An 11,920-nucleotide genomic window follows, 5' to 3' on the forward strand; every position below is an offset into this window, starting at 1 on the left:
TTAAAGATTTGGAGTTGGATATTTGTAGTATTAGGGTCAGAATCCGCAAAAGACATCGTCTCTGCAAAGACTTTGGTAATTCTCAATAAACATCAACTAATGAATGTATATTTGATAAAATACAACTTTCTTTATTTTTTTACTATGTATTTAAATTTTTGAAGTTCAATGAAGATGTATGAAGCGGGGGGTGATCCTCAAGTGGTCAGAACAACATGCATTGACATGATTGAAGGAATGGGTCCCAAAAATCTGAATGCTGATTCATTTATACGCACATGTGCATTTCATAATAACATTAAAGCCATGTTCAGAAAATGAATTGTATGCGTAATTTCATTAGTTATATGTAATCTATAGCATTTATTAATATTTTGTGTCATTGATGTTATATATTGATATTATTATTCTGTCAAGAGGAAGAGTGCTTCTATTATGATCATTTGATTTAGGATTCTCTTTGTTGAGACAAGCAGCAAATGAAGATCATCTTGAGGAAATTTATTTGCTTGGAATGATCTACATTTCAAGAGGGTCTCATCAATGTAATGAATTTTTGTATATATGGTATATATGTAAATTAAATTATATATATAGTTAATTCAAGGCATGTTTGTAGTTTGGGGTTAGTATTTAGTTGTGTTTTCTTGTATAATATTTGTTGTTCTATTGAAAAGGATACATTGGATTATTTGATGGATATTTTAATGTGTAGGTTTACAATTACTTGATACCTGTTTTGGCTGGGTAGTTTTGGATGATGGGGAGTACACGGGTGTTCTTGATAGTGCCAAAGAGTTGTTGCGGGCTGTTGATGTTGTCCATAGACTTAAAACGAATAACATCACATTCCAATGTAAAGACCTACAGTATTCTGTTAAAGGTGCATTTGCAATAGGCCATGAAGAGGATGAAGATCGACAAAGATATTGCACGGTTTGTCGTTGGTATGAAGAGTAGGGTAGGTTTTGTATATTTCTTAAAAATATTAATGGGTGATAATAGATTGGACATTGGATATTATTGTTCTTATTGTATTGTATATGAAATTGTATAGTACTACTATAATTTTATTTTGGTTTTGTGTTTACATCATTTTGTTAAAAGGGCATTTTAGTCATTTTTTCTTGCTATATTGTTTGAGTAGGATGAAGTATACGTAAAACCCATGTTATTTTTGTGATGAAGTATACTTAATGTAATTAAAAATAAGTTTGTAATGAATTCGTTATTAAGGAAAATAATCTACATACATTATATACTTTAACATGCCCGGTTAAGGTAACTAAACATAAGTTTGTAATGATTTGTTGTTAATTACTCATTATATACTGTGATTTCAAGAAATTATACACAACTTGAATAGTACAACTAGCTTAACCGCGCCCTTTTCTAGCATAAGCTTAAGTTCGAGTCTGCTTGCTAGTAATATCTACTTTATAATTTATTTTTACATTTTTTAGCCATTAGTTTATGTCACATATTACCAATTCAAAAACATTTCATTCAAAGCATATCTTAGAAATTCCATTAATCATAATAATAATTCATCCATAGTATAACAAAATTAATTAACCATACAACATCCCAATAAATGTCATCACAAATTAGCTATGAGTTTTGTTCCATAGCAAAACAAGCAAAAGAAATCATATTTCATAGCAGAATTCTCTAGCAAATACCTACGAATGGTACTTCCATAGCAATTCAACTATGGAATTGGTTTCCGTCACAAACTCCGTTTCATGCTAACCACGATGATGAATTCCATAGCAGCAGTACAACGGAAAGTGATTTGGTAACAAATGTCATTGGGAAATTCCTATGAATGTTTGTTCCATAGAACTATCGGTAGCATAATACCAACGGAAACGGAGTCGGTAGCATTTTCCCTAGCAACTCCCACTCTCGATACCAGAAATAAAATCCGTAGACAATGTGGTAGCAACATTGCTATGGAACGACATCCCATAGCACGTTCCATTGCAAATTAACAATGAAAATACATTCCATAGCAATCTTCCGTAGCAAAATCACGTTTTTCTTGTAGTGTATGCAAATAGGACAGTGGGAGCACAGTTGACATTGAAGAGATTCAAGAGTCAAGCAATGGAGGAACCATAGAAGACACTAGAACTCAATCGGAGGAAGAAATTCCAGTTGATCTAGTTCACAATTTGTTACCTCTTCGTCGTACAAGTAGAGTTAGCATACCACCTCAGTTCTATGGTTTCCATATAACTACACACGGTGATACGTTTATCAATGATTATACACTGATAAATTTAGAAGAACTAGCTAAATACAAGGAGGCAATGGCAGACCCTAAGGCTGCTAAGTGGAAAGAAGCAATGGATAGTGAGATCAAGTCTATGTATGATAACCAAGTTTGGAATTTGGTTGATCAAGAACCTAATCGGAAGACAGTTGGGTGCAAATGGATCGTCAAGAAGAAGATCGACATGGATGGAAATGTGCACACATTCAAGGAACGACCAGTTGTGAAGGGATTTACTCAAACTCTAGGGATTGACTATGATGAGACCTTCTCACCAGTGGCTAAGACAAAATCTATTAGGATAATGATCTCTATAGCTGCCTTTCATGATTATGAAATATGACATATGGATGACAAAACCGCTTTCGTTAATGGGAAGTTGGTTGAGGATATTTATATGAGTCAGCCACAAGTTTTTTTGGATGCAAAGTTCCCCAATAGAGTGTGTAAGCTTTAAAAATCTATTTATGGACTAAAACAAACATCTCACAGTTGGAATCTTTGTTTCCATGGGAAAGGAAAAGAATTTGGTTTCTCTAAGAGTGAAGATGAGGTATGTGTGTATGTCAAAGCTAGTGGGAGTATAGTAACCTTTCTAGTATTGTATGTTGATGACATACTACTTATAGGAAATGACATTCCAACCTTGCAAAAAGTGAAATCTTGGCTTGGAAAGTGTTTTGTTATAAAGGATCTAGGATAGACAACCTATGTTCTCAGTATATGGATTTTGAGAGATAGAAATAGAAGAATAATTGGACTTAGTCAAAGTACATACATGAACAAGGTACTAAAACGGTTTAGTATGGAAAATTCTAAGAAATGAGAGATACATATTGAGAGTAATGACAAATTGAGTAACACTCAATGTCCATGTATGGATGAAGAGATAGCTAATATGAGTCTAGTCCCTTATGCTTCAGCTATAGGATCGATCATATACATTATGATATATACTTTCCCTGATGTGTCATTTGCTTTAAGCATGGTCAGTCTCTATCTTTGTTTAAATCCTAGCAGAGATCATTGGAAAATTGTTAAGAACATTCTTAAGTACCTGCGATGAACAAAGGAAATGATTCTAGTCTTTGGAGGAAGTGATACATTAAGAGTGACTGATTATAGTGACGCCAACTTTTAAACAGACAGAGACAACTTTCGTTCTCAATCTAGATGGCTGTTAAAGTTAAATTTTGGAGCAGTTACTTGGAAAGTTCCAAGCAAGATACAATGGTTGATTCTACATGCAAATCAGAGTACATATCAGCGAGTGAAGCATCAAAGGAAGCACGTTGGTTGAGAAACTTCATTGGAGATCTAGGAGTAGTTCCAACCATTTAAGAACCGATGGAACTTTTCTACGATAATGAATGTGCGGTTGCTTTGACTAAAGACCGAGAGACCATGGAAAATAAAGAAATATTGATAGAAGTACCATTATATCAGACATAGAGTAGAATAAGGTCACCTCATTATGAGGAGGGTATCATTTAAATAGAATCTTGCAGATCCTTTGACGAAGGCTCAGAGTAGGGTCAAGCATAATCAACATGCTTGGAGCATTGGATTAAGAGATGATATTAGTTTTAGTAGTTAGATAATTAGTTTTGAAACTTGTAACAAAAATAAATGTAGTTTATTTTTTGTGGTTAAATATTAGAAATTATTTATGAGTTTGTTTATTGCCTTTGTCAATTATTTATTCTTGTGTTTCGTTTTGCTTGCTTTACTTCTCGGATAATGTAATTGTTCAAAATTCCACAGTCACTCATATTTTGGGAAGTAAGTAGTGAATTAAGACTATCATGAATTGGATTGTAGATTGTCTAAGGAGGTTAGACATAGCAGTTGTATTGCTACAACATTCATAGGTACTTAGAAATGGATATTTAAGTACTGGATTAACCCATGCTCTGATAATTACTTCATGGATTATATCACGAGTAAATGTGAGACGATAATGTCTTATATTCTTGAAACAAAGATATATAAGTTGTAATTTACATGTCAGTATGCATTAGTATTGTGAAAATGCATCAGTAACATGATGTTATAAAATGCAGTATCATGTATGATTTGCTGAATAAGGATACAAGCATATAAGTCAAAGTTTATTCGTTCCTTTTTCCCTAATGGGAAAAGTGATATCTTTGGGACCCTCGGTAATTTGGTGTTGACTTATAGTGCTAGGCCCAACCAGGTACTCAATTGATGTGTTTTATTTAAAGTCTTATGTCGTCATCATAAATCAAAAATCGGGAAACAAAAATTGGATTATGAGACTGATTTTAATCCAAGTCTCATGCCCGTACGATATATAAAAGAACGGAGGATATTTGATCACTTATCTTAAGACCAATGTTTGTATAGTTCAGAGTTTGACAGTTGCTATGGAAGCACTCTTTACAATTTAATTTAGAAGTTATACTGGTAATTGCAGTTATGGACTTATCCAAGTGAGATACTGTTAGATTAAGTGTTTAAGCCAATAACTGAATTAATATATACTTGAATTATTAGTAAAGTCCTTTTGGGTTACCCGTAAACCTAGTAATTGAATATGATGACTTTTAGAGAGAGAGCGCGAGAGACTGATTTATTGATTTATTATATGATTAATAAATGGCAATAAATGAATTTATTAATATATTATGGAAATAATATATTAATTAGAAATAGTAATATTTAATTAAGAATTAATAATAATTTAATGAGAATTAATTTTGGGATTAATTGGATTAAATAAAAGTGTAAGAGTTAAAGTGGAATTGTTCAATAGTTCAACAAGAAAGTTTTCAGAACCTTCCTTGGAAGAGGTGGACGGTTTCTAGGGTATTCCAAGGAATCCGGATTATTCATAGCAGATAAATAGGAAGTTGGATAATTACCAATTTGAATTAATATTATTTTATTCATTTAAGGGTTATCTGGGGTTTCCAAGTTGCACTATGAAAGGCACCCTTGGCCTTGGATTTTTGGCAACTCCTCTTTTGTACTAGAGATAACTGAAAATTCTATCATCCCTCTCCTCTCTTTCTCTCTCTCTCTCTCTCTCTCTCTCTTCAAGTCTCCTAGTTGCTACGGTTGGGTGTGAATGATCAGAGACACGATATTTCTAGTGCTTGCTTCCAAAAGCTTTGAAGAAGGGTTTTAGATTTGTTTACTATAACAAATCAAGAGGTATGTAATCTTCCTCTATGAATTTTGATTTCATTAGGGTTATTGTAGTTTGATACTTCGTTGTATGTTGCCTTTGTGTGAAAGACATAAATCACTTTAGGTTGCATGTGCCCTAATGATTTAATTGTTAAATGTTTTTATGCTTAGAGTATTGTTGTTGTAACCTACGTTTTCCATCAAGGTAAGGCCTTTAGCATACTTCCATGTATGAAATGCATAACCTTATAAAATTACTTGGTAAACTTGATATTTCATTAACGAAAAAAGATCGCCTTATAAAATTACTTGGTAAACTTGATATTTCATTAACGGAACAAGATCGCCTTGATTCTGAGATTTCTCGATATTTAGATCCTCTTGATTTCTATTTACATGATCTTTATATTTCCTTCTTGTTTTGAACGAGTTCCTACTAACTTGGAATTCCGAAAATGCATCAGCCTTTTAGAGATGTGATTTGAAGATTCTGTATAGAGTTACTTACATGATATCTTCTTGTGCATGAATGTTTGCATATTTTTAACTATGATTACCAGTAGTATCATTATTCTTTGAGGATGTGCTTCTTGATGTAGTGTCACCAACTTTATATATTGCAATGTAAGCGTGATCTTTGACCTCTTCCAGATAAAAAACTTAAAACTAAAGCCCTAAAATGTTTTTAGAAATTATTTGTATATGCGACTATTAAACGTGGAAAGAAGGTATTGAGAAGATAGTCATCGAATTATAACTATCTTATTGTCCAAATTAAGTTCTACAAATTGTGTTCGTTTTACCTTTGCATGGATATGATGTTATCCTCTTGGCTGACGATGGTGGCAACAAAATATTGAGCGACCGATCCTGAGAGAGTTGAGCCACAATCTAGTCATTGAAGTTAATTATGCTAAAATATAAGTTTGACAACAATATACAACATCCAAAGAAAAACACCTAAGTACAAAAGATATTTGGCTAAATCAATGGTTTAGGTTACCCAACGAGATAGAGAAAAACTTACCGGAATAGTGGTAACATACCGAATGTTGTTACAAATTCTTAAAAACGACAATCTAGGAATGAAATTAAAAAGAAACTAAGGAACTTTAGTATCAAATTCCACAAATGAAGTTATAAACTAAATCATTTCTACTCTGAAAAAAAAAATCAACCGCTTCCATAAAAATACGCCAATATATAGTGGATTGAGTGTGGACTTGAAATTAGGGTTTGAGCATAGACCTGCGAGTGGAGACACTTGAGGATTTAAGGGTTTAACCAACGAACATGGTAAGGAATGTGAGTTGATAATTAGAACCATACCTGATGTCATGATGCAAAGAGATGGTATGCAACTTCTGTTTCGATGGCCCGTCTCTAATGATGTGCGATCGATTGATTAGAAATAAGCGCCCATTCATTTTGGAGAGGAAAATAAGAAATGAAAATTCAATTTCTTTTAGTGGCACAAAAACAAATCAATGAAACATACCATAAAAAATTAGTGGCATATAGAAAAGTGTATGATACAAAATATAAAGTTTTAAGTAGCATTTTATATTTTTATGCTGCTAATAACTTTAATATTAGTGACACAAATTGTTAAGTGTCATTAGATGTATTAATTTTATCATGGCATATATAAAGTATGCCACTAAAAACATAATTTAATGGCATAAAAACGATATGTCATTAGAAATGTGTGCCGCCAAATGTCATTTTGTTTGTAATGGCTCCTTCCAGTTATTTGTCACATTTGACTAAGAGCCCACACCAATAAACGATTCACAGATCCATTTAGACGGTATTTATTGGGCGTTTAGCCATTTGGAATTTAAGCTTTGGGCTGTAGGGTAGCACATCATGTTTGCTAGGGGTAGCACATAGTGTTCTTCTATTGTAGGCATCTTCATTCCTTAATTTCTTATATTGTTTAGGGATTTTTTAGGGGTAGTACACGCCACGCCAGGCTACCACATAGACATGCTCTTGTTACGAACGTATTCAGGTGGGTTCAAGTGTGGCACAAATAAGAAGAATGTTATTGAGACGACTATAGTTAATTAATTATGGTACATATGGGGTGTCGTAATGACCAAGTGTTTGGAGATGGTAAGATGCGAAAAGATATATTTTTTACTCTGTTATGGAGTTTTTTTTTATTATTATTTTTTTATTTTTATTTTTTTTCTTTGGGTTCATAGTAGATTTACTAAGCATGCTTTTAATGGGTTATGCAACATCCATTAAACAATTTGTAGGGCGTGTTCGGCAAAACTAGCTGGTAACGGGTAGCTTGTAGCTTGTAGCGTTTTGTTAAATGATACATGAAGTAGCATTTGGATATGGAGCATTTTGATTAAAATAAACGCTAAAAGCTTGTAGTGCCAAACGAGGTTTTATGTTTTAAACAGAACATTTTGTTAAATGCTAGAAGCTAAAAGCTCTCAAACGCTTCGTGCCGAACACGTCCGTAATGTTTTTTCTTTTTCTCTACCTCCTTGCTAGAGTTTCTCTTTTTAATATATGGCTGGCAGTTTAAAAAAATTGAGTCATACGAATTTATCGTAAGTATTAGATTAGCTCAATCTTATTTTTTCATTATAGAAAGGCCTGTTCAAAAAGTATACATCTCCTATCAAATTAAATTACATTAGACTTTGATTTGATGACTCAGATCAACCCCTTTCTTTAGTGAAAAGTGGGTGCAAGGCTTAAAATCTTGAATTGAGTCATAAAGCAATTTCAAAATTGTTTAACATTAAATTCTTATATGCTTTCAAACATCCCATCACCAATATTGATTCCTTGTATTGACGTCTCACCAAACTGTATAAGATATACCTTTGTTCATATCAATTCCATTAAAATGATGATACATGAAGAAGACCACCACATTGCAGAGGAAGAGTATATTTAGCGACTATAGAAAAGCATTGATGGACATGTACGTAGTGGTGGAGCCACCTTGTTAGAGGTGCGGTCCAAGCACCCCACTTGGAAGAGGATTACAACAATTATATTACCAAATGTACCCTTAAACAAGTTTTATTTTACTAAGAAACCCTCTTCAATGCAAACACTCTTACAAGAAAAGTCCGTTCGTTAATATTTCTTTTTGCTGAAAAAAACTAAAAATATACAAAAATTTCAAAATGGTCTATTTTTATTTGTTTTTTATATATAATGGACCCCAGTTAACTTCCATCTTGGATCTACTTACATGATGTAACTGATACAATTAGAAAAAACATGGATGAACATGTCATTGATGCAATTAAAAAACATTTTCGTAAAGAGATAAAAATTATGTTTGTTAACAAAATAAGGTTGTTGCGTGTTTTCTCATGGTACGAAAGTAAAAAGGCATGAAGTTGTTGGTAAATCTTTGTTACTATTATTCAAGTAATTTCATGCTAAGAACATATTAGCACATTCATAGACAAATCAAGTAAATCTTTGTTACTATTATTCAAGTAACTTCCATCTTGGATCTACTTACATGATGTAACTGATACAATTAGAAAAAGCATTGATGAACATGTCATTGATGCAATTAAAAAACATTTTCGTAAAGAGATAAAAAGTATGTTTGTTAACAAAATAAGGTTGTTGTGTGTTTTCTCATGGTAAGAAAGTAAAAAGGCATGAAGTTGTTGGTAAATCTTTGTTACTATTATTCAAGTAATTTCATGCTAAGAACATATTAGCACATTCATAGACAAATCAACATCAATACTCTTTAATGCATAAGAAGTACACCAAGGGGCCTCAAATACCAAAGTATGGTATTCTTATGTTTCCATTAGTGTCCTCTTTTATTATCAAACATTCTACCAAAAAATTTTCTGTGTGCAAGTTGCAACGGACTATTCATTTTCTCCTGTATGGTCCGTATATGCACAAGAAGGCCAACAACCTCAGCCATAGTAGGACGCTGCTTTGGACTGCTGTGCAAACATCCTTCCACAAGTCGAATGAACTCCTGCAAACAATATGGGGAGATTTGATCTCTTATATCAAAATCAATTATATGCTTTAAATTTCCTTCTTTGATACATTGTTGTGCCCATGTTGCTAAAGCCCATGTCTCCACATCAAGACTTCTCTCTATTGCACGCTTCCGACAGAGAACTTCTAACAATACCACCCCAAAAGAATACACATCAGACTTCCGTGTCAACCTTCCCGTTGAGTAATAATCTGGATCGAGATACCCTAAAGTCCCTTTAATAAGCGTGTTGACAAAAGTCAATGACTGATTCGCTGGACCTATTTTGGACAACGCAAAGCTGGAAATTTTAGCTTCCCAGTTTTCATGTAGCAAAATAGTTGAGGTATTGACATTGCGATGTACAACAAAGTCGATCCCCATTCCAGTGTGTAGGTAGTCTAACCCACGAGCAGCACCTATGCAGATATTGAGTCGCTGAAGCCATGAAAGAGGGGTACCAAGTTTATGGAGGTGGTGTTCAAGCGTTCCATTGGGCAAATAATTGTAGATGAGGATCATCTCTTTTTCATAGTTACAATAACCCAACAAAGACACGAGGTGATAATGACGCAACTTGGAAAGCGTCTCAATTTCCGCCCAAAACACTGATGCCCCTTCACTAGACATGGTATTCAACCGTTTAATGGCAGCAACTTCAACACTTGATCCATTGATAATGTTACCTTTGTAAACTTTTCCAAACCCTCCTACCCCAATTAATAATGACTCGTGAAAGTTACGGGTCGCTAAGAGAATCTCAGGAAAGTCAAACTGACGGCATGGGTGTGAGGGTTCTCTGAAGCTTGAAATACCAGAGTTCTCTCCGTTGGAGGGGAGGGGGACAACCGTTCTACCTGGATGTTGCAACAAAAAAAATAAGTTTCTCTTATAAGTAAAGAATACCATGGTCCACGTCTCAAGAACACATGCATGTTCCTCAAAACTGTGGGAATTATCAATGTATAATGCTTGGGAGAAACGCTATTAAACCAAGGAAACAAGTTATTGAGGTTATTCAGATTGTTTCTTAATCTACAAACAATCCCATTCCTAGATATCAACATATATACTAATGAAAGCCGTAGGCACTCTTCTATTTTTTTGACATTTGGAGATGGCATACAAAGATGAATACACACAAACCTGAATAACTTAAACATATAATTCAACAGAGATTGAAATACCAGAGTTCTCTCCGTTGGAGGGTAAGGGAAAGATATCAAGCTTTTTTCTGTCGTCAGGAGGGAAGAAACTACTGGTCTTTTCTTCTGACGCAAGTACAGAATTAAGACCCACCACAATCTCAGCCATTGTGGGGCGAAGTTTTGGATTTCGAAGCAAACATTTCTCTGCAATTTGAACAAACTCCTTTAAGCATTTTATGGATATTTGACCCCTTATACCGGAATCAATTATATGCTTTAAATTTCCCTCTTTGATGGAATCTTGAGCCCACATCACTAAACCCCAATGGTCCTCATCAATAGTTCTATCCACTGCACGCTTCCGACACAACACTTCCATCAACACCACTCCAAAAGCATACACATCAGACTTCCTAGTCAGTTTTCCAGTCGTGAAATAACTTGGATCGAAGTACCCAAAAGTTCCTTTAACGCCTGTGATGACTGTAGTAGATGGCTGATTGGTTGGACCTATTTTTGACAAACCAAAATCTGAAATTTTAGCTGCCCATCTTTCATGTAACAAGATATTGGAGCTCTTGACATCACGATGTATAACACCAAACTCAATCCCTGTACCAGTGTGAAGGTAGTCTAACCCACGAGCAGCACCTATGCAGATCTTGAGTCGTTGAAGCCATGAAAGAGGGGTACCAAGTTTATGCAGGTGGTCTTCTAGCGTTCCATTTGGTATATATTCGTAGATGAGAATCATCTCCTTTTCATAATTACAATAGCCAAACAAAGAAACAAGGTGACAGTGACGCAACTTTGAAAGCATCTCAACTTCCGCCCAAAACTCTGTTGCCCCTTGAGTGGACATGGAATCCAACCGTTTAATGGCAGCAACCACAACACTTGATCCATTGATAATGTTACCTTTGTAAACTTTTCCAAAACCTCCCTTCCCAATTACTAATGATTCATCGAAGTTATCAGTTGCTAAGAGAATCTCCGAAAATTCAAACTTGCGGCATGTTTGTGAGGACTCTGTGGAGGGATGATCAGATCCCTTGCCATCGCCACTAGCTGCCAACATAATTAAGGAAAAAAGAAGTAGAGTAGTATGATTAGAAATTGTCAATGGTTTATCCACCGTATATGATATTGTCGGTTTAAGTCAAGCACAAATTAATAGTCTTGTTCCTGACGAGAGAGAATGGAGCCCATTTGTATTTTTTTGACTTTCGTGTTGAAAATCCATAGTTGTCTTTTATATTTTGTCTGGCAATACTTACAGAAAATTCGTGTTTCTTTTATAATATTATCGTTCTACCTATTATTGGATTGTTTCAAATAAGG

General features: G+C 34.3%; 1 protein-coding gene across 1 annotated transcript; it reads right to left on the reverse strand.

Moving 5' to 3' along the window:
- Positions 1 to 9,093: 9,093 nt before the first annotated feature.
- On the reverse strand, positions 9,094 to 11,694 carry LOC111903627 (nodulation receptor kinase). The gene is made up of 2 exons (XM_023899388.3): positions 10,619 to 11,694; positions 9,094 to 10,288 (listed from the first exon to the last, which is right to left on the reverse strand). Exons 1-2 carry the CDS (start codon positions 11,655 to 11,657, stop codon positions 9,246 to 9,248), a joined length of 2,082 nt encoding a protein of 693 aa, XP_023755156.1. The 5' UTR covers positions 11,658 to 11,694; the 3' UTR covers positions 9,094 to 9,245.
- Between the last annotated feature and the right edge of the window lie 226 nt (positions 11,695 to 11,920).

The sequence above is a fragment of the Lactuca sativa genome, chromosome 7 (genome assembly GCF_002870075.4).
Source record: "Lactuca sativa cultivar Salinas chromosome 7, Lsat_Salinas_v11, whole genome shotgun sequence".
NCBI classification, from domain to species: domain Eukaryota; kingdom Viridiplantae; phylum Streptophyta; class Magnoliopsida; order Asterales; family Asteraceae; genus Lactuca; species Lactuca sativa.